Here is a 26,019-nt window from a genome sequence, read left to right on the forward strand (position 1 = left end):
CGCCCCGTTCAGAGACTGGAGTAGCCAAAATTAAATAGTAGGGTGGTGGGCAGGACAGAGGAGCTGGAACCAGCACACAGATGAATACACTTCCTTTATCAAGGGTGACGAACCAAAACAAAAAGACCAGACATGTAAAAACCCAGAGTGCTAGAAATACAAGCTCAATTCGTTCAAATTCAAGCTCATCCACACCCTGGTCACAAACCCTAGTGAGGTGCACATGAGCACCAAGTCAGGAAGAGGGGAACAGGAGTGAATCTGAGGCCCAGAGAAGGGGTGGGAAGGGGCTCTCGAAGCCCCCTGGTGATCACCCCCGAAGTGGTACCTCCACCTTCCCAGTGACTATGAAGACCTACCAGGTTCCATCCTTTTGGCCCCCATCCCACCCCTGGCCAGGGCTTCAAAGGCCAGTTTCAAACAGTTCTACCCTCCCTTGCTCCATCCTCACTTGTTCAGGCTGCTAGCCTCACTCTCCTCCTCCTCCTCCACATTCTTCTCCATGATTAGTAGCAGGTTAGGGGACTGTATGCGCCGCAGTAAGGCTGGGGGCCTGGGGAGGTGGGGTGGAGACGAGGTGAAGAGAGAAGAAAAAGAGCTGTCCGAGGACCCCTCTCTTCATGGGATCCCAAACTGTACAACCAGCTCCTCTTTTGCGTCCACACGGATCTGAGAAAGTGCACTGTAGGCATAAGCAGCTATCCTGGAGACCTGAGACAGAGAGGGCCAGGGAAGGGAGGAACAGAGAGACAGGTAAGAGGAAGGTCATGAGCAAAAGAAGAAGATAGGAACGGGACAGACAGAAGGGAAAAGAACAAAGGGAAGAAAAAGAATTAAAGTGTATATCAGGGGCAAGGACAGGAAGAATATAAAAGGAGAGTAAGTTGGGAGTTACCAGGGACCCACAAAGCACCAGGCCCCCTAACCCCACATCCCTACCTCCTTAGAGGAGGGAAGGGTGAACCCTTCTGCCATACCTGGCGGGGGGGTGTAGATGGGCTGGGACGAGGGTGGCTCACCTGCTGCAGGTCGGAGAAGGGGATGGGCTCGCTGGCCAGCACTTGGTGGGGCTGGCTGGTGAGAGACGGCAACGGTGGCAGCTTCTTCCAGTGGGTCAGGCTGCTGCTGAGCACAGCCAATCGGGTGCTGACCAAAATGGAGGGATGGGATGGACACAGTCAGGTTAGTCTGTCCATCCCAGAACAGCTTCACTCCTCAAGCCAGAGAAGCAGGGAGACAAGGAGCCTCAGCTCATCACAAATTCACTGAACCCACCTCCCTGGGCTTCAGCGCCTTCAAGGGCATGACAGAAAAACAGAGCTGACATGAACATCTACTGAAGCTCCCAAGTGATTTGTGGTCAGTCTTCTGGACTACACTCAAATGAGCATGGACTGGATCCAGGCTCCAAAGCAGGATCAGGGGTTGGGGACGTGAGGACCCCTAGTAGCCTAAGGGACTCAAGTTGGCCAGGTGCTCACCTGTACTGCCTTGCCCGGTCCATGTACTCATGCTGCTCCATGCCCTGGGAGTCCGCAGCAGACACATCGATGATGTTACTTCAGGGGGAAGAGACAGAGACATGACAGGTGCTCCCAAGAGGCACAAACAGGACTCTTTGCCAGATGCCAACTCCAGGGCTATGTGACGCCAATGTCCCCATCTGCCCACTGGAGCAGAGCTGGGCACAGAGGCACCACTCCCCACTGACCTTGTCCCAGCTCCCATGTCCTGGACCTGGCTCCCTCATTCCCAGCCTTGAATCTGGATAGAGGAGCTCCACCCAGGCTTGGTCCTGTAAGGCTCACCTGGCTGTCTTGGCAAGGATGGAGGAGAGCAGGGCCTGCTCATCTGTGCGTGCAGAAGGCAGGCTGTGGTAGTTGGGCTCAGCTCCATTGAGGGCTTTGGTAGGGGGGCTGCTAGGGTCAAGCAGCGGCTTCCGCTCCTCTCGGTCCTAGCAGAGAATGTGGGGAAGCAATCAGTCCCAGGATCCTTAGTCCAACCTGCATTTCCTGAGGCTCCCCTCTCAACCCAGCTCCAACCTTTATGCACCAATGATATTTTTATTTGGAAAATCCAAACTGCTCAACTTTGTGGAATGCCAGATAAGACTCAGTTCCTGCCTGCACTTGAGAACTCAGCTGAGTTGGTGCTCTAGAATGAACTAAGGTAGAACCAAGAGGTCCCAGAGATCCTGAAAAGATGGACAAAGGGGCTTGGCCTTGACGAAATGCCCCAGGAGCCACTAACAGTTTTGAACGGAGCAGGATTCAGCAGCAGCCCTGGAGCTTCAGAAAACAGTCCGGCACCTAATGGAAAGAGAATACTGGAGACTGGGACAGAAAGCGTGGTAAATACCAAGATGACATAGGTTTAGAAGGGAGACACATCAAGAGAGAAGCTCAAGGATGGCTCTCCTGATCCCTAAGGCCAGACCCTCCCAGCAAGGCTGTCTGCGCCCAGGATGGAGAGGCCCCAGTGAGGCCAGACAAGGCCGCAGGCCCTGAGGGAAAGAATTCCAACCTCTCAAAGGCCTTTCCTTAAATCATCTCAGGACAGGAACTTGAGCCCCAGCACCTGAGTCACATGATCCAAGTATGCTCCCTTCTTCAGGGCAGGTCCCTTGTACTCTTGGGTATTCACCCTCCTCTTCTCTATGTGACTTCCAGGTCCAAAGTGAGTGTGCCTGGTATATCCTCACCTGAGCAGTGGAGCCGTTCCCTCCTTTGCCAAGCCACCACCTCTGTTAACATGGCCTGAGAGGCCTCCTTAATTTTCAGCAGCCCTGTTACTGCTAGTCTACTCTGATAATCATAATCCCCCGGACCTGAGCTGGGACCAAACCAAGTTACCCCTGGCTGGTATAGTTCAGCATGTATTTCTCCTTGCCCTGTTTCAGCTCCCTTATTCTAATCACTGCACTCTTCCTAGATAAGACCCTGCCTTGAGGCCATGAGCTGCAAATCCCTGCTGGTTTTGTGTCAGCTATAAATTGGATAAGCAGGTCTGCTGGTTATCTATCTAAGTCACAAAGAGCAAGGGTGCCCAGGACAAAGACAAAGAAATGAAGGGGAACCCTTGGTGGCTAACACTGACTCAGACCATCAGTGCCAGACTACTGAAGTCCTCAGTGCTCTACTCCAGGCCCATCTCAGTTCCTACCACAGACTTCCTGCTGTAGGCTCCTAGCCCTAAATGCCCACAACTCTCTACTGAGGGCTACTTCCTCCTGCCCGGCCTGTCTCATGTCCTCAGGCAGTTTGATCCAGTTTCCAACAGCACGAAACAAGCTGTGGGCTTTCTCTTCACCTCCAAACTCCCAAATATCCTCCCCTCCTCCCAAAAACAGAGGCTCAGAATTAGAGGGCTAAAAAGACAAAATGCTTGCCAAATATTAAACTATCTCTAAAGAAAACTGGCTCCTAGTGAGGCGTGAGTTTGCTTATGTGTCTGTCCTTCCCCCAACCCCCCTCAGAGAAGTCTTCCTGCAGGACATGACAGTTACCCCCATTAGGAGTTCTCCAAGAACAAGACTATTTTCCTGAAACCTAGACTCCCAGAAGAGGCCATGCTACCCCCATCGGAGTGGACAAATAACGTTACTCTACCCTCAAAGGGCAAGTGGAGCACGGAGGAAGCAAAGGAATGTCATGGCTTGTCCCTGAGTCTGTGGAACCCAGGAGTCGGGGTTTCACTGTCTACCCTAGCACAGACACACACATGGCCTGTCCATGACTGGCCACCTGATCTGTGGGCATGGCTAGAAAAGACACCTTGGCCCAGTGGATAAAGCACAAGGCTTAGCATCACAACACCTTGGCTATGCCACTTCTCAGCTTTGTAACCTTAGCTAAATCACTTAGCTTCTCCGAACCTTCTTCTTAGTGTAAAAAGAGAAAACCCCTACTTACATGACAGATACATGCAAGAACCAAATGGAATAACTACAGCAACCCTTTGAAAACTGTAATGTGTTGTACGTTTCTTAGTATAATAAAGACTCAGAGATGAGAGTGGGAGGACTTGCCTAAGAGCTGAAAGAGGGGCTTTGGGGCCAAAACCCCCATGCCCATGACAATAAAATAGTGAATGGTTTTGACCTGTAGACCAGGTAAGTATGCCTTTGCCACCTGGAGCCTCAAATCACCCAGCACTAATCAAGGGCATTCTCTAGGGATTAGAAACACAAGTGAGAGCCCATCAATGGGAAGGTGGAGATTCAGGACAGCAGCAAGCCTGGATTTCCCTTTCTTCTAGGAGCTGATATCCTGTTTCTCATACAGCATGAACTCTACTTGGCTCATTCCTTGCAAGAGTTCACATTTTGCTTTAAGAGATAATGTTCAACTAGGCCACAGCTCTTCCAGTAGGCAGGGATACTGTCTCCTCCTCTACCAGGCTGAGGAGAAGAGAGAGTTAGTGAACATGATGCATATCTTACATACCCCGTTGCCATTTAGTTGATTCTGATTCATAGCTACCCTACAGGTCAGAGGAGAACAGCCTCACAGGGTTTCCAAAAAGTGGCTGGTGGATTGAAACTGCTGACCTTTTGATAGCTGCCAAGCTCTTAACCACCGTGCCACCAGGGAGTAAGTATGTGCTCAAGGGGGTGTTTGGTGAATTAATGAAGACCAGGAGCAGCCCATAACCTCCCACACAAATGACACTTTCCTGTGCTTAATCTCTTATCCAAAAAACACTTTCATGTGAATCCTCCGGGAAAGACTGACTTTCCCAATACCACTGACACAGTCTATTCCTGTGCCTCTCACAAGACTGAAGTACTTGATGAAACCTTTGTTGCCTCTTGGGTCCAGTATGTGTTGAACTGCAGAGCCCAGGCTTAGGTGGTTCTATAAGACAATAGAACCAATAAAAAAGATGATTGGCCAGCGGCTTTAGACGTCTTGCTTGGAAAGGTCTCTCCCTTCTCAAAGGAGGTCAGGCCAGGTAGGGCAGGGATTTAATGAGAAGAAAAACGAGAGCCCACGAAAGTGAAGGTAATTTAAAACTGTACATGTCTCCCAGCCTAATCCTTTCTCCCTGAGGGTCAGATCCACAGCTAAATTCTCAGGACAGGCACCTCTCTAACTAAAGGAACCATCAGGCCTCACAAAGAGACTGCACCGAGGCAGACCAAACTTAGTACCAAATAAATTCCCCATCCCTGCTTTTATTTCCCCCCAACCCGATTTGTTGCTTCCCAATTTCCCACACGTCCAGATGTCCTCTTTGTCTCTACCCATTAAATCCTTCATTGGTCAGCTCAAATGCCACCACCTTTCGGAGCCCTTCTCTGACCCCAAGGCCAGCCGTGACCTTCCTTCTCCGTACTCAGGGACTGAGAAGATACACAAAATCCTGATTCATCTCGGAACGGGGTAACTCAGAACCTCAGCTTACCTACCTCTACAATGGATTCACAACGTCCGCTAATACAAGCACAGAAAAGGCAAAGAAAGCCGAGAGTAAAGAAGGTGTGAAGACAGGGGGAGATTGAGAGGGCGGGAGCGATAGCAATAGGGCGCTGCCTGCACATCCCAAAGAGGGTACCGTGTAAAGACACCTGGAGCTTCAACAGAGGTAAGAGCCCGGCCCAGTGTCCCCTCACTAATCTGGCCCCTTCGGGCCTCCGTACTCGGTAATTCAGCCCCCCTTCCTTTTCGGCATTTTTTTTTTTTTGGCCCCCATGCCCTAGGGTCTCAGCCCTCATTCCCGAGCCCCGCCCGCCGCGGCCGCACCTGGTCCGAGTCCTCGTTCTCGCTGCTGTAGCAGCACCCCATGGCCGGGGTCGCGCCGGGCGCTCAGGCGGCGCCGAAGAGGGACGGCGAACTTCAGGAACCTTTCCGGTCACATGACCCGTGGCTGCACCGCCGCAGGCAAGTACTCGACTCCGCGCCGACTCCGTCCCAGAGTCTCTTCGCTTTCGCCTTTGCCTCGGACGAGCTCCGTAGCGCTGCTTCCGGTCCCGCCTCCCAGCGCGTGATCACCACCAACCAATGAAAAGGCGCACCCTGCGTGACTAGAAGCTAGACACGTGTGCGAGGAAAGGGCGGGGCGGCTCACATGACTTAACCTTCTCAGTCGGTGATAGTGCGCCACCGCGGGCCAAGAAGAGGTGCCCGTGTGACTGTGTGTTAGCTGATCGTGTGGGCTCAAGGCCACCTTTCTGGACCAGAGAACGAGCTCTTACCACAAATAAAACCCAAAAACCCAGTGCCGTTATCACAAATACGGCCCTAATATGCTCTTCTAAAGGCCTTGCGAGGGGCGAGCGCACAGTCTGGGTGCACACACACACAGGCCCATGATGACTGGCGCCTGTGGAGGGGCACATTAGCGGGTATGACGACCAGCGGAGTTCCCAGCCTGACCTGGGACTCTGAGACTTACTGGAAGAAGCGACCTTGATACCTTCACCAGCCAAAACGAAGTGAAGATCAATCCTGGTAGAGGAGATGAAGGCCGCCTCAGTGATCCTGCACTCACGCGGTTCTCTTCAGTTCAGCCCTTTTAGAGGAGCCCATAGTCATCTAACACACAAAGCCGACTGTTGATGCTTTTTTTTTTAAACCCTCTCATGTCTTCCCTTGAACCCTAAACACAGGTCCAAGTGTCATTCAAGATGTTGCAGAGCATGACACCTGCCTCCCACTCCAGAGGATGGCGGTGAGGGCGTCTCTCACCAGCCATAGAGAAGTACTTAGTTTTCTGATTAATCTCCTGGACTTTGCACATGCATCCTGGCACACTGTCTCCCCACCAGGCCTACCTTCTGACTTCAAGATTCACTACACATATGATAACCTCCTGATGGCCTTTTGTGACAGCCTCCTCTGGGTACCTCGAACTTCCTGTGCTTTAACACTGAACCCCTATTCAGTGTTAAATCGCTCATTTACTGAATCAACAAATACTGCCTACTGTCAGAGTGCCAGCACTGTTCTGTCTGAATATGCAGCAGTTAACAAAACAGCAAAAAATCCCCATACTCACAGAGCATGCAATCTAGTGATCACACTATTAAATGTCTGTGGGCCAGCCAGTCTTCTACCAAACTGGGAGTTCCTGGAGGACAGAGACAGAATCTAACTCTTCTCTGTAATCCATGCCCCTACACTTGTTTAAAGAAAACTTGAAATTTGAACTGAGTAAGTTATAGTCTTCCCATCACCTTGGCTCACACCATCACCCATGTCCTGAACCAAGGGGTTGGAGAAGAGGTTACCAGACACTGTAGCTCTCAAAAAAAACCCCAAACCCATTGTGGTCAAGTGGATTCTGACTCATAGCAACCCTATAGGACAGAGTAGAATTGCCCATAGGGTTTCCAAGGAGCTGGTGGACTTGAACAGCTGAACTTGTGGTTAGTGTAGGGTAATGTTACTCAGCTGTATGCATCCCTTCCTAATGGAATCAGCTTTGTTCTTCCTGGAAGCATGCTAGGGATGAATTCAGGATGAGCTCAGGCTAAGATACAAGGCTGGGAGTGGCATGACTAGGCCAGTGGCCAAGGCTGAGGAATGCCTTAGCAACAGGAAGGAAAACATCTAGGCCTGGACGTGAAGTCCCTGGGAACACTGACTGCCCAAGGACGTGGGAGAAAAACAATGAGCCTTAGTCCCAGCTGGAATGGTATATAAGCTTGTGTTCCTTGCTAGATGGTTGTGGAGCACTAAACTGCTCCAGCTGCCACCCTGGGCCACTGTCCTGTAAGTAAGCTTCCCAAATAAACCATCCATATGTCATGATTGCTGGTTCTGGAGTCTTTCTTCGGCCTCTTGGAGATGTGGCTGACCTTGGGTTCAGGTGCCGCTGGGTTGTTAACCAAGAGTTAGTAACCAAGTCTTAACCACTGTACCACCAGGGCTCCCCATAGCTCTCATGCCTCAAATCAAGTCCCTCCAGTTTTGTAAGTTCTTTGAGGGCTCCTGGAGGGCAGGAGGCAGCTCCAACCTGTCTCTGGGGATAGTAACTCAAACTACAGGTCTCAGGTGACAGCAGCAGCCTCAGCATCAATAATTGAGAGCAGGTCCAGCCTCCTGCCTCACGGCTCTTCCCCACTCCAAGGACTCCCCCTCCTGTCCTATGCTCTACTCTTCTCCAAGCAGGAGCCTCCAGCCCAGGTAAGCTGGGCCCTTAAAGTATGGGTTCCCAAACACACCAACCATCTCAAGCTCGCCATCACTCACCTATTCATATCCTTTCATATACTCTACTCTTTCATTTTTAGTGTCCACCGCCACCAGGGTCCTTGCACACATCAGATCTGGAGGAGGGGGAGGCTAGTCCCAGGCACAGGAAAGGAGAGGGCACCCATCCCTCATAGGGGGACACTGACGAGGAGGGCCAATTGGGGGAAAGGTGTGTATGTGTGTACATGTTTGTTCAGGAAATCTTGAAAGAGACAACAGGGAAAGGGGGAATGCAGGGGATAATAATTGCACAAATGACAATCAACTGGTGGGTGTGGGTTTCCCTCCCTCCTTTCCACCCCAGGACCCAGGTGGGGACATGTCCCCTGCCATTGCATTGGCATTCCTGCCACTGGTGGTGACATTGTTAGTGCGGTACCGGCACCACTTCCGGCTGCTGGTGCACACAGTCTTGCTGAGAAACGTCCGAGACTGCCTGTCAGGGCTACGGATTGAGGAGCGGGCCTTCAGCTACATGCTCACCCATGCCCTGCCTGGGGACCCTGGACACATCATCACCACCCTGGACCACTGGAGCAGCTGCTGTGAATACCTAGGCCACGTGGGGCCTGTCAAAGGTCAGTGTTCCCTAACCTTCTGCTCCAGGAAGCTTCCCCAATGTGGTGAAGGAAAGAAGGTCTAGGATCTGCCCCTGCCTTATATGTGAATTGGGCAGGTTCTTTTTACTCTCTGGGTCTCTTCTCTTACGGAAATGAGGGGGCTGGGCTAAGTCATTCATTCATTCATCCAGCAAACATTTCCCACCACCTCTTTTGTACTAGGCATGTGCTAGGTACTGAGGGAGAAATAGGTAGAAGCCAAAGGGATGAATGAACCACAGATGCTGGCCTCAAAGGGAGACATAATAGAGAGGATTAACTATCACACCATGTATCTTATAACTTTGCAATGACCTGTGTCTCAGTCTTTCTCCCCCACCACCTCAGGGTAGCTGTCTGCTGGGATTGAAATGAGTGCCAGCTCCCAGCACAAGTGCTTTAAGAGTCCTACTTAAGAAATTCTTCCAAGATCAGAAAGATATTCAATATACAAGGGGGAATAAAACTAGAAATTCTAGCAAAGGCCTCTCAGTAGCCTGGAAGACAGAATGGTTGTTTTTGCCTGGGCGCTCCTGGAGGAAGCAACACTTGAATTATTCAGTCTGGAAGGATTCTTCTGAGTTGGCCAGGAAGAATGGGACTGGGGTGGGGAAGAGCAAAGCCAACCACATACACAAATGTGGCATGAAGATTAAGCAAGCATAGCTGATTCTGGACATAGTTGTTTGGGATGGCTGCGGTATGGTCTACAGGTGGGAATAGTCAGGCCTGAGGCTGAAAAGATACAATAGGATCAGGTCTTAGAAGACCAGCCCTAACTGCCAGGCTGAGAATCTCAACTTCAATTCCAAAGGCCTTTAGAATCATAGAAGCCAGAATGTGATACAGTGAGATTTGTTAGAAAGATTCCCAGTGGCTGGTGTGAAGACAAGACTGGAGGAGACAAGCTTGGAGAAAGCAGGGGGACCATGGGCAGCTGGGGCTGTAGTCCAGGAGAAAGGTGACACCTCATTTGGTTGGGGGCTGCAGTAAGGCAGGTGGGCATTTGAGATCCCTTTCTATCAGGGGCCCAGCAATCACTCCCAGGACATCTGCAACAGCTGTCCCTCCCATATAGGTCAGATCCTGACACGGCTGGTGGAGGAGAAGGCCCCTGTCTGTGTGCTGGAGCTAGGCACCTACTGTGGATACTCCACGTTACTTATTGCCCGTGCCCTACCGGCTGGTGGCCGCCTTCTCACTGTGGAGCGGGACCCACGCACGGCAGCAGTGGCTGAAAAACTCATCCGCCTGGCTGGCTTCGATGAGCGCACGGTCAGCCCCCACCTCCCCAACCCTGGTCTCTTCTCTGTCAGCCCAGGCCTTGCGCTGGCAGGCCTCCCCTGTGGGGGGACCCCACCCAGGGAGAAAGAAGCTGCTCCATTTGGGGGCTCTGATCCTGGAAGGTGGATGAGCTCATGTCTTCCTGTCCTAAGTCATTTGCACTTATTTTCTACTGGGTGACAAAGAAGCAGTTAAGAGGATGGTTTCTGGAGTCTGGCAAACCTGGGTCCAAATCTCAGCTCTGCCTCTTGTTGGCTGTGTGGCTGAGGGCAAAGCACTTATCCTGTGAACCTCAGCTTCTTCACAGCAGAATGAGAATCCCATGCGGATCCTAACTTTTGGGTCATGAGACCAGAGGAAATGTGAGAACACTCTAGCATGAAGTAATCCAGATCCTAGTGGGGTAAAAGGTAGGGGAGCAGTCCCTCCCACCTCACCTCCAGCTCTCCCAACCCCCACAGGTGGAGCTCATCGTGGGTAGCTCAGAGGAGGTGATCCCGCGTCTGCGAACGCAGCATGGCCTGAGCCAGGTAGAGCTGGTGCTCCTGGCACACCGGCCACGGTATTACCTGCGGGACCTGCAGCTCCTGGAGGCCCATGCCCTGCTGCCAGCTGGTGCCACTGTGTTGGCTGACCATGTGCTCTTCCCTGGTGCACCCCGCTTCCTACAGTATGCCAAGAGCTGTGGCCGCTACCGTTGCCGCCTCCATCACACTAGCCTCCCAGACTTCCCTGCCATCAAGGATGGCATAGCCCAGCTCACCTGTGCTGGACCTGGCTGAGGTCCAGCCTCAGGGGTACTTACTGCTGTCCCCCCTTCCCTGCCCATCCAGGACCTTAGACCATCCTCTCCCCTCCCTGTTTGTGGCCTGACACATGCTTGGCTTAGGGCCTCAGGGGCCAAGTTCTGTCAGGCTGCTTGGTCCCACTGGCCCCCCTCCTTCCAGAGAGAGCCATGGACTGAGAAGCAAGAGCTGAGCTCCCAACCCTGCTATGTCCCCAATTTACTGGTGACTCTAGGAGAGCCCCTGCCCACCTCTGAGATTTAATCCTCTTTCCTGACACTAAAGGAAGTGACTGGGAGAGCTTTGGGGGCTTCCCAGCTCTGACCCTCAGAAAGCCACCCCTCTCCAACCCATGCCATTCTGGGTGGGATCAGAGGAGACAGCAGACACTGGGTTAGAGGCCCTCCAAGAGGGGCTGAGTGCAAGCTGACCAGAGGAAATGGCATAGGCGCCTTCCTCAGCCCCAACCCACCTGGCCAATTAGGTCTTGCCTGAAGTCCCTTCAACGCCCTCTCCCCAAAGCCCAAGAGAAGACATTAGGCTCCTCTGGGCCTCACGAAGTGATAGAGAATAGAAAAAGGGGGAAAAAAAAAATCAATCAGTCCTGTGTCTTTATTAAAGAGAGTTAGAAATAGACCAGACCTGGCAGCCAAGGGGAGAGGTACTGGCCAGGAAAGTGGGGTGGGCTCAGGCCCTGGGGATTCGAGGGCAGGCTGATGGCCTGGGAGAGGCCAAGGAGATCAGGTCCTACCAGCAGCTGCAGAGGTGTCCGAAATTAAGGTTTCAGGCACTGGAACTGTCAGCCGGTTCTGCAAGGGGTGCAGTGTGGGGTGGGCTGGCCTGGGATCTCCTTGTGGACATTCCTTTCCTGTCTACCTAGATCATCCACTGGTCCTGATCCTGCTCGTTGCCTTCCATGTCCACCTGAGGAGGAGGCTGGTGTGGGTGGGAAGGGGCCTCAGCCACCCAGCCAGCCCAGGTCCAAGGGCCTCATCCACTCTGCCCCCAGTTGGATCCAGGATTTCTGAATCCCTTGGTCACCAATTAGGTCATAGGAAGGGGCTAAGGAACAGAGGCCCTCCCTCTACACCCCTACTTACCTCATTGACCTCTCCATCATCAGGTGACTCGTTGTAGTCATTCATCTCATCCATGTCCTGCATGTCCTCGTCATCCTCTGAGTCCTCCTCACTATCTTCGTCATCTTCATCATCCTCCTCCTCCTCATCATCATAGTGCTGGTGGGGCAGAGGAGAGCCTGTGGGCATTATAGGCCTGCCCAGACCAGTTCAAGGGTGGCCCACTTACAGCCTCTCTCTGGGGCCAGTGACTGATCCCCCGACTCCCTAACGCTGTCCACATCAGGTCTAGCAGGCTGGTACATGTTCTGCAGGACCTTAGTGTGGGAGACAAGAGACCAGCCCTCCACTGGCCCTAGTGCCCACCCCCTCTAACTCCTCTTTCTGGCCCTCACCCAGATTGCTCTGGGACCAGAGGCAGGACCTTGGAAATTAGGGGAGAGCCTTGGCCCACCCTGGGCCCCACACCATCCCTACCTGCTGGAGCCACTTACCTCTGAGGCCGGCTTCCCAATAGGCACGAGGTTGTTATCTTTTTCTGCAATGCTCTGGAGCTATGGCCAAAGGGAGAGGGGAGCATGGCCAGGGCCCTATCAGGGCAGATCAGGAGCATGGGACTGGCCCATTCTGCCCTCAAGAAGACCCCCAAGTGTGGCAGGGGAGATACTTCTTCCATTCTCAGGAAGATCCAATTCCCTTCTTTCCATCTGCCACTTATTTATGAACTTGATCCAACTACTTAAACTCTCTGGGCCTTGGTTTCCTCATAGGATTACAGTGAGGGTGAAGTAAGAGGATATCGGCCTAGAACATCTGCGAGGTCTTCAATAAGTAATCAAAATTATTTCCTGTGCTTTAGGAAAACGAGCCTGGACTAAGTGTTAGAAATGTGGGGCTCCAATCTGGCCCAGAGGTCCCACAGTCCCCTAGCAACTCAGGGCAGGGCATAGCTGAGAACCTAGGCCCCCAGGGCTCCCAGCTCCAGATTCTTCCTAGCTCAGGACAAAAAGCTACCCCAGGGCAGGTCTCCAGAACAAAGCAACGTCATGGTCCAGTAGAAGCGAGGGTCCCTGACTGAGGTTCCCACTATTGTGTCCCTACCAGACTAAATCCTCACTCACCCAGGCCTGATGCTGCTGTTCCTGCTGTTGCAGTTCTGTCTCCTCCACACAGGGTCGATCCAGATTAAACCAGAGTGTCTCCGTCACACGAGGAAAGAGTGAGGGGAACAAAGTGGACATGGCTCCTAGACTGAGGGAAAAGATCAGGTGAATCCAACTCTCAGAAGTGGGTTTTTTTGTTTGATAGGGGGTTGGGGTATAGTTGAAGGTAGCAGGGAAGCAGCCCTTATGTCTGGGAATCAGTTAGACCTGGATTTGAGTCCTGGCTCCACCACTTACTAGCTGTTTGACCTTGGACAAGTCACTTAACCTCTCTGAGCCTCGGTTTCCTCATCTGTAAAATGGGGATAATAATAATCATACCACCTTTCTAGTTATTCTGATAATAAAACAATGGATTTTAAAAGCTCTTTGTAAGCTGTTCAAGGAGGAAAGAGAATGGGAGACAAGTGTAGAGACAAGAATTCAAAATGCAGACTGGAATTATAAAATTAAAATAGGGGTCTCTACTTCCTCCTTCATATACTGAAAACCTTTCTGCCTCTCCATGATGGAAACCCTGGTGGTGTAGTGGTTAAGTGCTATGGCTGCTAACCAAAAGGTTGGCAGTTTGAATCCACCAGGTACTCCTTGGAAACTCTATGCGGCAGTTCTGTTCTGCCCTATAGGGTCACTTTGAGTCAGAATCGATGCAACTTTGTTTTTAAAATGATGGTCCGTACCACACCCACCTAGTGTCAGAAATTTTGGACACTAAATCACCTCTCACATGGACCACAGCCAAATGCGGGAGTACCACGTGCAAGCAGGGATTCAGTTAGACATTTCAGAAGGCGTGAGTAAATGAGCTGACACACGGATAAATAGACGGGAAATTGAATGGATGAACACGCTAAAAAAAAAAATCAAGTAAATTCAGCTCTGACTGAGCAGTGAGGGACCCGGCCAGGAAGGTCTGAGAGAGTCTGAATTAAAACCTTTCAGCTCACAAACGGGAAAACTGAGGCCCAGAGAGAGGCTGCGATTGGCTGTAGGCCACACAGTCAGTCCGATCTCAGAACTCCCGAGGAAAAAGGACCCAGGCCAGGCACTAGGGGAGACAAGCAGGAGAGAAGGATCTATATCTAATCCTGCTTTTGCTCTGATTCATTTGACCGATCCAAGGGCAGCCGCTGCCCTTCTCGGAACTCAGTTTCCAGTCCGCGCAACGGGTAGGAAACCATTCACCCTCACCTCCCAGAGGAACTGAGAGGCCAGAGACCACTGCTCTGAAAGCCCAACCCACCGCTCATTCTTCCAGAGAGTTGTTTGCTTATTACGATAATACGGTGGAGTTGACCAACGAGGAGAGGGCAGGGGCGGGACTCGGACAGGAGTGTGCCCTTATAGGGTTGCTAATCGCGAAAGGAGCTGGGTCTGGGAAGGGCCAATTGACTGGAAGAACTGTCGGGTGACAGGAAGTGACACCAATGAATGACGGATCTTGTATGGCAGGGTGGGGCTTAGTCTCGAGGAAGCGGCCAATGAGCTGAAGGCCCATGAGGATAAAAGCGAATGTGGAACTCTTGAGGAGACGGGTCAAGAGATACGGGTTTCTTTGGGGAAGAGAGGAAGAAACGCGCGAAGAAACAACAGCCATAGCCTGCTTCTGTACTTACCGCGCCACTAGGCGGCAGCCGGCGGCGACCCGGAAGCACTTCTTCCTGCCTGAGCGGAAGAACCCGCCAAAATTCCGGGACACACCAAACGCATGCGTCTTTGGCTTTCTTAGTTTCCCGCTCCCGCCCCACCTGACCGGATGTGACGTTGACACACCTTGGTTACGTTAGGGGAGGAAATTTGCCACGCCGGCTCCATGGGCCCCGCCTTCAATTTTAGCCAATCGACCTCTCCATCCTGGCCCCGCCCCAACGGCTCATTTAATCCCTCCACTTTGTTATCCGGGCTATGCTGTGTTTGCTTGTCAACCCCTGCTGAGAAATAGCTGCCGGGGTTGCTGCATTAGTAGCAGGAAATTTGCCTGCTTGTAGCCCAGAGAACGGCTGGGTTATTTTAAGCGTCTTCTGTCCTTGCTCAGTCTCACTTTCCCGCTTGAACACATTCATCCATTCGTTTATGCCTTGAATAAAACTATTTGTGTCCCTACGTTTTTGTTTTTTTTTTTATATTCCAGGCCGTGCTAGAAGCTGGGGATAAATTTAAAAACGTGCTCCCTGCCCCCAAGATCTCATACAGTCCAGTGGGAACCCAGACCATGCAGTCCCGCAGTGGACTCGTTAGTCTGTTTAAGTTGCGTATTCAGTCTGACATTGGAGGTTCGGTCCAGGCTTGAGTGACTTAGTCAGCCTTAGCCACACACTCAGTTGCTGGCGAACTCAGCTACCCTCCCCTCAGTGGTTAGCCCGTCATCTCTCCTAGTCTTTTGCTGACATCTCTGTCCTAGTAACCTCTGACTCAGCCTCTTTAGAGATCCTCAAACCTTCTGGCAACAGTGTTCCTAAGAACCCAACTCCTATTCACCCTCCTGCACCTTCCAGGGCCAGCAGTCATCCACAGTCCCACTCCTGCACTGACCAGATATGTGGCCTTTGGCAATTTAAGTCCTTTTTTCCTGTCTGGTCTCAGTTTCCTCTTTAACCAGCATCATAATGTCTGTCCAGCCTCCTTTCTTTCCTGGGCTCATGTTATCTGAGGACATAACAGGTGTTTAAACAGTTGTGTATTGTGCCCATCAACTGTGGTTATGCTGCCCAGCAGCTCTGGTTGTTATAATGTTTTTCCTTAAAGAGTAAAATTTACCTTATCCACCCTTTTCATTAATTCATTCATTTACTCACCCATTCATTCAACAAATACCTATCAAGTACCTTACTATATGCCAGTCATTGTTCTAAGCAGTGGGTATACAGTACTGATCAAAACAGACCAAAAAAAAAAAAAATCCCTATCCTTATGGTGCTTCCATTTGAATGAGAGAGAATAAACAATAAAGAAATAGACAAATAAAATACATAATTTTTAGGTTGTGATAAATACTGAGAAGAAAAAAATCAGAGAAGTGGGAATAACACGTAGGAAGGAGGGAGGTGTTTTATCTTAGGTAGGGGGACCAAGGAAGAAGTCACTGAGACAGTGACTTTTGAGTAAAGGTCTGAAGGAAGAGAGGGAGAGAGAGGCCTATGCGGACATCTGGAGGACAGCATTTTTGGGAAACGAGAACAGCATGTGAAAAGAGCCTCGAGTGGCTGGAGCACAGTGTCCTATGGGGAGAGTAGTAGATGAGGGCAGAGGGGCAGCAGGTGTCAGATATGTACAGCCTTGCAGGTCATAATAAGGACTTTGACTTTTACTCTGCTTTGGGGAGCCAGTGAAGGTTTGTTTGCAGAGGATCCACACAATCTGATTTACTTTTTTTTTTAATTCTATTTTATTATGTTTCCAGTAAAGGTTTACACAGCAGTTTCAGTTCCCATTCAACAGTTTCTACCCAAGCTGTTCAGTAACATTGGTTGCATTCTTCGCAATGTGTGAACATCTTCATTATTTCCATTCTGGCTGTTTGTTTCCATTAATCTAGTTCTGACTTATATTTGTTGAGGGTCACTCTGGCTGTTCTATGAGTAACAGACTTCAGGAGGACAAGGGCAAAAGAAACAGGGAGACCAGTTGGAAGTCTATTGTAATAACCCAGAGGTGGCAGATAGAAGTGGTTGATTCCAGAATATATTTAGAAGGTAGACAAAGCAAGAGTTGCTGGCAGATTGGATGTACAGTATCAGAGTAGAGCCAAGCATTTTGGCCTGAAGAACTTGGAAGAATGGAGTTTCAGTTTTTTGAGAAGAGAAAGACTGGGAGGTGCTGGTTTGAGCGGAACTATCTGGAGTTCAGTATTGGGTTTGAGGTGTTGAGTTTAACATGCCTGTTAGAAATGTCAAGACACTATGGATTTGCAGGTCAGGGGAGAGATCTGGGCTGGATATATCAATTTGGGAGTCATTAACATGTAAACGGTGTTTAAAAGCATGAGACTAGATGAGATCACCAAAGGAGTGAGTATAGATGGAAAATAGTTTCCTCCAGTATTCAGAATTTGAGGAAACCAGAAGCAGCAGCGGCAAACAAGACTGAGGAGGAAGGTCAAAAAAGTAGGTAGAAAGCCAGGTAAATTGGGTAGTGTCCTGAAAGCCAAGAAAACAAAGGGTTTCAGGAAGGAGGTAGTGATCCGCTATAACCTAGTTATAAACAAAATTGGGTTTATGTTTGTTTCCCCAGCAGACCATGAGATCCTTGAGGGCAGGGGCTGAGTGGTCTCTATGTCCCCAGAGTCAGCCTGGCATCTTCCATTCCCTAGTTCCCTCACGTGCTTTCCCTATGTCTCCATCAGTCTCTCCTCCTATTTTTCTTCCTTACAGATTCCTACCTCAGGCACCCTTTGCCTCCTGTCCTTCCTAGCTTTTGGCAGATGGAAACCCCCAATGGCCTAGAGTTTCTTTCCTAGGTCCTCAGCCAGGTTCAACAAGTCAAGGTGACTGGTTAGTTGGGAGGAGGAGGAAGGGGAAAGAGAGAAGCAGAAATTGGCGGCAACCCCCTATTTTTTGGCCCAGGCAACTGAGTTGATGATCGCATTTGCTTTACATGCATTATCCCTCAGTTATCCTTGCCAAGTGTTATGACTCTCTCTCATTTCAAGGATAAGAAAACTAAGATTGAGTAATTAAGAAATCTACCTCATTCATTCATGAGTAAATGAAATTTACTCATTCATTTGTTCCAATGGTAGGTCAATTTTATTGAGTGCCAACTGAATGTCAGACATTTTGGTAGGCCCTGGGGATACATTGATAAAAAAAAAATTGGGGGGGGGGGAATAGAGAAATGAATCAGAAATAATCCCTGCCCTAGAGAAAAATAGTCTAGTGAAAACCATGACAATTATAGAAAAGGATGGTAAATGTTAAAATCTATGTATATGCTATGGTGTTATGAGATCACAGAGGATGGGGGAATGAACGAGTTCTGAATAAACTGAGTTAAGAATGTGTTCCAGAGAAGGAAACATTTAGTGGCCTTTGAGGGATGAGTAGGAGTTCACCTGATAGGGAAGTGGTAAAAGGAGATTATCTTAGTATACTAGTGCTGCTGTAACAGAAATACCATAAAAGAAGAAGCAGGAGACCAAACTCACACTCTTTTAAAAGAGAAACTACAGAGTTTTCCTGAGGACTGGAGAGATTCATGAATCAAGATACACCGTAGCTCTTAAGCAGAGAACAGGAAGTGAGCTTTTTATAGGGTGGAGTAAACAAAAGCTTATGTGCTCCCAGGCACCAGAAGTGTATATGACAAAAAAAAATCTCAACGGGGTCATTAAGCCACAATCTTTCTTAACATTAGTAATTTTATTTGTTAACATCTTGAAACATCCTGAACAAAGTATTCGGCCTAGAACATGTGTGTCAAGCTTTCTGTAACAACTGTATACCTGGTCCCATCCTCTTATCTTAAAATAACAAGCTATGCCTACAGATTTACAGACAGCCATGGAAAAGCAGAAGTAGAGCAAAGGTTTTAGGGAGTGAGTCAAAATAGAGTGTAATTTAGTTCTGGGCCATCCATTGCAGTTACACCAGGTGCCTCAGGTTTTCAGGTCTGCACACATTTCCCCCTTTTGATCAAGCCACCACTAGGGGGTGTAGATCACCCACAAGGGAGTTACCCATCTTCTGCAAGGACTTTGTATCTTGCGGATGGCTGCTCTGAGGAGCTTTTAGGACCCCCAGACACCAGCTCTGTTATTAGAGGTGGCCAGGCACCGTCCCATGTTCCCTTGCTATACTTTCAGGCCTCATCTTCAGGGTGAGTTGGTCTTTGGCTGGGGTTAGTGTTGCAAACAAGGCCACATTAGAGGAACAACCTGGCATTTCTAAAAGTGTGTGATCCCAGAACTAAAATTTATTCTTCTATGAAAAATTGTTGTTGTTGTTAGGTGCTGTCGAGTCGGTTCTGACACATAGTGACCCTACGCACAACAGAATGAAATGCTACCAGGTCCTGTGCCATCCTTACAATCGTTGCTAGGCTTGAGCTCATTGTTGCAGCCACTGTGTCAATCCAGCTCGTTGAGGGTCTTCCTCTTTTCTGCTGACCCTGTACTCTGCCAAGCATGATGTCCTTCTCCAGGGACTGATCCCTCCTGACAACATGTCCAAAGTATGTAAGACGCAGTCCCGGCATCCTTGAGTCTAAGGAGCATTCTGGTTGTTCTTCTTCTAAGACAGGTTTGTTTGTTCTTTTGGCAGTCCACAGTATATTCAATATTCTTCGCCAAGACCACAATTCAAAGGTGTCAACTCTTCTTCGGTCTTCCTTATTCATTGTCCAGCTTTCACATGCATATGATGCGATTGAAAATACCATGGCTTGGGTTAGGCACACCGTAGTCTTCAGGGTGACATCTTTGCTCTTCAACACTTCGAAAAGGTCCTTTGCAGCAGATTTGCCCAATGCAATGTGTCTTTTGATTTCTTGACTGCTGCTTCCATGGCTGTTGATTATGGATCCTTGACAACTTCAGTCTTTTCTCTGTTTATCATGATGTTGCTCATTGGTCCAGTTGTGAGGATTTTTATTTTCTTTATGTCGAGGTGTAATCCATACTGAAGGCTGTGGTCTTTGATCTTCATTAGTAAGTGCTTCAAGTCGTCTACACTTTCAGCAAGTAAGGTTGTGTCATCTGCGTAACGCAGGTTGTTAATGAGTCTTCCTCCAATCCTGATGCCCCGTTCTTCTTCATATAGTCCAGCTTCTTGTATTATTTGTTCAGCATACAGATTAAATAGGTGTGGTGAAAGAACACAACCCTGACGCACACCTTTCCTGACTTTAAACCAATCAGTATCCCCTTGTTCTGTCCAAACAACTGCCTCTTGATCTATGTAAAGGTTCCTCATGAGCACAATTAAGTGTTCTGGAATTCCCATTCTTTGCAGTGTTATCCATAGTTTGTTATGATCCACACAGTCAAATGCCTTTGCGTAATCAATAAAACACAGGTAAACATCCTTCTGGTATTCTCTGCTTTCAGCCAGGATCCATCTGATATCAGCAATAATATCCCTGGTTCCACATCCTCTTCTGAAACCAGCCTGAATTTCTGGCAGTTCTCTGTCGATATACTGCTGCAGCCGTTTTTGAATGATCTTCAGCAAAATTTTGCTTGCATGTGATATTAATGATATAGTTCTATAATTTTCACATTCGGTTGGATCACCTTTCTTGGGAATAGGCATAAATATGGATCTCTTCCAATCAGTTGGCCAGGAAGCTGTCTTCCATATTTCTTGGCATAGACAAGTGAGCACCTCCAGCACTGCATCTGTTTGTTGAAACATCTCAACTGATATTCCATCAATTCTTGGAGCCTTGTTTTTCGCCAATGCCTTCAGAGCAGCTTGGACTTCTTCCTTCAGTACCATCGGTTCCTGATCATATGCCACCTCTTGAAATGGTTGAATATCGACTAATTCTTTTTGGTATAATGACTCTGTGTATTCTTTCCATCTTCTTTTGATGCTTCCTGCATCACTTAATATTTTCCCCATGGAATCCTTCACTATCGAAACTCAAAGCTTGAATTTTTTCTTTGGTTCTTTCAGCTTGAGAAACGCCGAGCGTGTTCTTCCCTTTTGGTTTTCCATCTCCAGCTCTTTGCACATGTCATTATAATACTTTATTTTGTCTTCTCAAGAGGCCCTTTGAAATCTTCTGTTCAGTTCTTTTACTTCATGAATTCTTCCTTTTGCTTTAGCTGCTCAATGCTCAAGAGCAAGTTTCAGAGTCTCCTCTGACATCCACCTTGGTCTTTTCTTTCTTTCCTGTCTTTTCAGCGACCTCTTGCTTTCTTCGTGGATGATGTCCTTGATGGAATGAAAAATTAGTTTCTTCCAAATATGCAGTTGCATGACTAAATATATATGTATACATGTACATACATATATATATATTATTGTGCTTTAGGTGAAAGTTTATAGCTCAAGTTAATTTCTCACACAAAAATTTATACATATATTGTTATGTGACACTAGTCACAATCCCTATAATGTGACTGCACACGCTCCCTTTCCACCTTGGGTTTCCCGTGTCCATCCAACCAGCCCCTGTCCCTTCCTGCCTTCTTATCCTGCCTCTGGACAGGAGCTGCCCATTTGGTCTCCTGCATCTGCTTGAACTGAGAAGCACACTCTTCACAAGTATCATTTTATGTTTTATAGTCCAGTCTAATCTTTGTCTGAAGAGTGGGCTTCGGGAATGGCTTTAGTTCTGGGTTGACAGAGTGTCTGGGAACCATGGCTTTGAAGGCTCCTCTAGTCTCAGAACACTAAGTCTGGTCTTTTTATGTGAATTTGAGCTCTGCTCCACACTTTTCTCCTGCTCCATCAGGGACTCTTTGTTGTGTTCCCTCAGTGCAGTCATTGATGGCAGCTGGGCACCATCTACTTCTTCTGGTCTCAGGCTGATGGGGTCTCTGGTTTATGTGGCCCTTTTTTCTCTTGGGCTCATATTTTCCTTGAGTTTTTGGTGTTCTTCATTCTTCTTTGCTCCAAGTGGGTTGGGACCAACTAATGCATCTTAGATGGCCTCCCCCAAGCTTTTAAGACTCCAGATACCACTCACCAAAGTGGGATTCAGAACATTTTCTTAATAAACTTTGTTATGCCAATTAACCTAGATGTCCCTCAAAACCATGGTCCCCAGACCCTAGCCCCAGGTACTCTGTCCCTCAGAGTGTTTCGTTGTGTTCAGGAAACTTTTTATCTTTTGATTTAGTCCACTTGTGCTGACTTCACTTGTATCGCATGTTGTCCTTCCCTTCACCTAAGATGATTCTTGCCTACTATCTAGTTAGTGAATTCCAGTCTCCCCTCCTTCCCACCCTCATAACCATTGTCATGGATTGAATTGTGTCCCCCCAAAAATGTGTGCATCAGCTGGGCTGGGCCATGATTCCCGGTATTGTGTGATTTTCCTACATGTCGTAAATCCTGCCTCTGTGATATTAATGAGGGAGGATGGGTGGCAGTTGTGTTAGTGAGGCAGGACTCAGCCTACGGGATTGGATCGTGTCTTGAGGCTATCTCTTGAGATATAAAAGAAAGAAGCAATCAGAGAGACAGGGGACCTCATACCACCAAGAAAGCAGCACCAGGAGCAGAGCACATCCTTTGGACCTGGGGTCTCTGCGCCTGAGAAGCTTCTCAACCAGGGGAAGATTGATGACAAGGAATCTTCCTCCAGAACCAACAGAGGAAGGCTTCCCTTGGAGCTGACACCCTGAATTTGGACTTGTAATCTACGAGACTGTGAGAGAATAAATTTCTCTTAGTTAAAGCCAACCACTTGTGGTATTTCTGTTAAACCAGCACTAGATGAGTAAGACAACCGTCAGAGAATGTTTTCTTCTATGTTTAAACCTTTTCTTGAGTTCTTATAATAATGGTCTCACAATATTTGTCCTTTTGCAACTGACTAATTTCACTCAGCATAATGCCTCCAGATTCATCCATGTCGTGAGATGTTTCTTGGATTCATCATTGTTCTTTACTGTTGCATAGTATTCCACTGAGTGTGTGTGTACCATAATTTGTTTATCCAATTGTCTGTTGATGGGCACCTAGCTCTTTTACTTCATCTTTTCTTCCTTTTGCTTTAGCTACTTTGCGTTCAAGAGCAAGTTTCAGAGTCTCTTTTGACATCCATTTTGATTTTTTCTTTCCTGTCTTTTTACTGACCTTTTGCTTTTTTTATGTATGATGCCCTGGGATGTCATTCCACAACTCATCTGGTCTTCAGTCATAAGTGTTGATGCATCATATTTATTCCTGAGATGGTCTCTAAATTCAAGTGGGATATACTCAAGGTCATATTTGGCTGTCATGAACTTGCTCTAGTTTTCTTCAGCTTCAACCTGAATTTACGTATGACCAATTGATGGTCTGTTTCACAGTCAGCCCCTGTCCTTATTCTAACTATGATATTGAGCTTTTTCATTATCTCTTTCCACACATGTAGTCAATTTGATTCCTTTGTATTCCACCTGGCAGTGTTGCCATTTCCATTGTTGAGAAAAGGTATTTGCAACAAAGAAGCCGTTCGCCTTGCAGAATTCTATCATGCAATCTCCTGTGACATTTGTATCAACAAGGCCATATTTTCCAACTACTGTTCCTTCTTCATTTCCGGCTTTCACATTTCCATCATCAGTAATTATTGATGCAACTTGAGCACACATTTGATCAATTTCAGACTGTAGAAGTTGGAAGAAATCTTCAATTTGTTCATCCTTCGCCTTAGTGGTTGGTTCATAAATTTGAATAATAGCCCCAATAGCCTATCTTCCTTGTAGGCGTATAGACATTATCCCGCCACTGACAGCATTGTACTTCAGGATAGATCTTGAAAGATTCTTTTTGTCTATGAATGTGACACCATTCTTCTTCAATTTGTCATTCCCAGCATAGTAGACCATATGATTGCCATTCAAAATGGCCAATACCAGTCCTTTTCAGCTCACTAATGCCTAGGATATCGATGTTTATGCATTCCATTTCACTTTTCATGATTTCCAATTTTTCTAGATTCATACTTTGTACATTCCACATTCTAATTATTAATGGATGTTTTCAGCTGTTTCTTCTCATTTTGAGTTGTGCCACTTCAGCAAATGAAGATCCTGGAAGCTTGACTCCACCCATGTCATTAAGGCTGACTCTACTTTGAGGAGGCAGCTCTTACCCAGTTGTATTTCAAGTGCCTTCCAACCTGAGGAGCTCCTTTTCTAGCACTATATCAGACAATATTCCAGTAATATTCATAAGGTTTTCACTGGCCAATTTTTTCAGAAGTAGACCAGCAGGTCCTGCCTCCTAGCCTGTCTTAGTCTGGAAGCTCAGCTGAAACCTGTCCGCCAAGGGTGACCCTGCAAATCACCACAATACGACAAACTGACAGGTGCATAGTAGTGACAGACTCATGATTCTTCATGATAGCTGGCATTTCTGTTTAATCTGTTTAAATTGCCCACAAACAAACTAATCAAACTAGGCATCCTACTGGGACTATTTGACCTGAGAGCTTTTATTTTCTAATTTTCTGCACAGAAAAACTAACTTAGAAAGATCAAAAGTTCCCCAAAGTAGCCACTGATTTTCCAAGCTGTCTTTAGTGAGATCATGCCATGCAGACACAAATGAACACATTAAAGGACCAAAGTGTTTGTTCATGTAATAAGTGGAGATCCCAGAGGAAAACTCTGGGTACTCTTAGATTTAGCATTCCCCATTTTCCAGAAGGCAGCACAAATGAGCGAATTAGTACAAAGACCAGAGCTTTCAGTTTTCTAAGAGTTGAACAAATGCTTAGCAAGAGACTCTGAGATACCTTGGAAGCAATCACATGGAACCTATGCCAAATTTCAATTACAAAAAAGATAGAAAGACAAAACCCTATGAGCAAAACAACTGCAACTATAAAACTCAGGGAGTTTCTTACTCTCCCTGAGGCTTGGGCCAGAGAGGCTATTTACCTTGCTGGAACTCCCGAATTCACTGCAGAGACAGACAGCCCAAAATGGCCAACTCAGTATCGTTGGTTTGAATCCCTGGCACCTTGGGAGTTGCAGAAGACAACTCACCTTCAGAATCCCTCTGCTGCCAGCAGAAACACATAGGAGAAGCAGCAAATCAAACTCACTATCTGTCAAAAGTGAAATTAAGGAGTTTTATTGTGAGACTATGGCCGTTAGACACCCTTCTGACCTGGAACTGAAGCCATTCTTGGAGACCACCTTCTAGCCAAACAATTGACAAGACCATAAGAGGACTGTGTTCCTTAGAACAATCAATTATACGAGATCAAAAGGGCAATATTTGCCCAAAAGCAGAAATGAGAAGGCAAGAAGGGGTAGAAAATCAGGATGAAAGGAAACAGGGAACTCAAGGTGGAAATGGGGAGAGTACTGACACACTGTGGGGAATGAAACCAAGACCGTAAACTACTTTATGCACAAACTATCAAGTGAGAATCTAAGTTGCTCTGTAAATTTTCAACTAATGCACAATAAAAAAAAAAAAAAGTATTAATTAAAATAGAGGTTTTTATTAAGAAAAAATGAATAAGGGACAATTTTGATAAAAGCTATGACATACAATTTTGCAACAACTGTAGTAACAACCAAAAAATATGTGTATGGTTGCATAGGTAGATATGTGTGCATATATGTGTATAGGAAGGCATATGTGAGTACATTCGAGTACATGTATGTAGGTGTATCTGTTGTTGTTGTTAGGTGCCGTTGACTCGGTTCAGACTCATAGTGACCCTATGCACAACAGAACGAAACACTGCCTGGTCCTACGCCATCCTCACAATTGTTGCTATGCTTGAGCCCATTGTTTGAGCCACAGTGTCAGTCCACCTCACTGGAGGTCTTCCTCTTTTTCACTGACCCTCTACTTTACCAAGCATGAAGTCTTTTTGCAGGGACTGGTCCCTCGTAATAACATGTCCAAAGTATGTGAGATGTAGTCTCACCATCCTTGCTTCTAAAGAGCATTCTGGTTGTACTTCTTCCAAGACAAATCTGTTTGTTCTTTTGGCAGTCCATGATATATTCAATATTCTTCGTCAACACCACAATTCAAAGCATTGATTCTTCTTCAGTCTTCTTTATTCATTGTCCAGCTTTCGCATGCGTATGGGGTGATTGAAAACACCATGGCTTGGGTCAGGCACACCTTAGTCTTCAGGGTGTCATCTTTGCTTTTCAACACTTTACAGAGGTCTTTTGCAGCAGATTTGACCAGTGCAGTGTGTCTTTTGATTTCTCGACTGCTGCTTCCATGGCTGTTGATTATGGATGCAAGTAAGATGAAATCTTTGACAACCTCAATATTTTC

General features: G+C 47.7%; 4 protein-coding genes across 10 annotated transcripts in view; 1 reads left to right on the plus strand and 3 right to left on the minus strand.

The window, feature by feature from the left end:
* NUMA1 (nuclear mitotic apparatus protein 1) overlaps positions 1-1,116 on the minus strand; it is a 91,115-nt gene extending 89,999 nt beyond the window's left edge. Inside the window, exon 1 of the mRNA XM_064288611.1 lies at positions 1,020-1,116. The gene's annotated coding sequence lies outside the window, so the exon portion shown is untranslated. The remainder of the gene's footprint in view (positions 1-1,019) is intronic.
* Positions 76-5,903, minus strand: LAMTOR1 (late endosomal/lysosomal adaptor, MAPK and MTOR activator 1). Its single transcript, XM_003420063.4, has 5 exons — positions 5,745-5,903; positions 1,809-1,954; positions 1,482-1,559; positions 1,020-1,146; positions 76-711 (listed from the first exon to the last, which is right to left on the minus strand). Exons 1-5 carry the CDS (start codon positions 5,784-5,786, stop codon positions 619-621), a joined length of 486 nt encoding a protein of 161 aa, XP_003420111.1. The 5' UTR covers positions 5,787-5,903; the 3' UTR covers positions 76-618.
* TOMT (transmembrane O-methyltransferase) lies at positions 5,858-14,823 on the plus strand. 2 transcript variants are annotated; one of them, NM_001282111.1, is made up of 5 exons: positions 5,858-5,882; positions 8,074-8,129; positions 8,503-8,776; positions 9,876-10,072; positions 10,543-10,863. In NM_001282111.1, the coding sequence occupies exons 1-5, from the start codon at positions 5,858-5,860 to the stop codon at positions 10,861-10,863; spliced, it is 873 nt and encodes a 290-aa protein (NP_001269040.1). The 2 variants fall into 2 exon arrangements, with proteins under 2 accessions (NP_001269040.1, XP_023394660.1); XM_023538892.2 differs by lacking the exon at positions 5,858-5,882 and having other exon boundaries at positions 5,968-8,776; positions 10,543-14,823.
* Positions 11,361-14,862, minus strand: ANAPC15 (anaphase promoting complex subunit 15). 6 transcript variants are annotated; one of them, XM_010599614.3, is made up of 5 exons: positions 14,725-14,862; positions 13,067-13,191; positions 12,440-12,499; positions 11,967-12,104; positions 11,361-11,802 (listed from the first exon to the last, which is right to left on the minus strand). In XM_010599614.3, the coding sequence occupies exons 2-5, from the start codon at positions 13,184-13,186 to the stop codon at positions 11,743-11,745; spliced, it is 378 nt and encodes a 125-aa protein (XP_010597916.1). In that variant the 5' UTR covers positions 13,187-13,191; positions 14,725-14,862; the 3' UTR covers positions 11,361-11,742. The 6 variants fall into 6 exon arrangements, with proteins under 6 accessions (XP_010597916.1, XP_010597914.1, XP_010597911.2 ...); XM_010599612.3 differs by having other exon boundaries at positions 13,067-13,196; positions 14,352-14,862; XM_010599609.3 differs by having other exon boundaries at positions 13,067-13,196; positions 14,300-14,862.
* Between the last annotated feature and the right edge of the window lie 11,157 nt (positions 14,863-26,019).

Source organism: Loxodonta africana, chromosome 7 (genome assembly GCF_030014295.1).
Source record: "Loxodonta africana isolate mLoxAfr1 chromosome 7, mLoxAfr1.hap2, whole genome shotgun sequence".
NCBI lineage: Eukaryota > Metazoa > Chordata > Mammalia > Proboscidea > Elephantidae > Loxodonta > Loxodonta africana.

Coding starts and splice junctions, on each gene's coding strand:
- LAMTOR1 (XM_003420063.4), bottom strand. CDS start 5,786: ATGGGGTGCTGCTACAGCAGCGAGAACGAGGACTCGGACCAG. Junction 1,955..5,744: donor AGAACGAGGACTCGGACCAG/GTGCGGCCGCGG, acceptor ATTCTCTGCTAG/GACCGAGAGGAGCGGAAGCC. Junction 1,147..1,481: donor GACCGGGCAAGGCAGTACAG/GTGAGCACCTGG, acceptor CATTTTGGTCAG/CACCCGATTGGCTGTGCTCA.
- TOMT (XM_023538892.2), top strand. CDS start 8,374: ATGTGTGTACATGTTTGTTCAGGAAATCTTGAAAGAGACAACAGGGAA. Junction 8,777..9,875: donor CCACGTGGGGCCTGTCAAAG/GTCAGTGTTCCC, acceptor CCTCCCATATAG/GTCAGATCCTGACACGGCTG. Junction 10,073..10,542: donor CTGGCTTCGATGAGCGCACG/GTCAGCCCCCAC, acceptor CAACCCCCACAG/GTGGAGCTCATCGTGGGTAG.
- ANAPC15 (XM_010599609.3), bottom strand. CDS start 14,358: ATGAGCGGTGGGTTGGGCTTTCAGAGCAGTGGTCTCTGGCCTCTCAGT. Junction 12,500..13,066: donor AACAGCAGCATCAGGCCTGG/GTGAGTGAGGAT, acceptor CTTTGGCCATAG/CTCCAGAGCATTGCAGAAAA. Junction 11,803..11,966: donor ATGATGGAGAGGTCAATGAG/GTAAGTAGGGGT, acceptor CACCCACACCAG/CCTCCTCCTCAGGTGGACAT.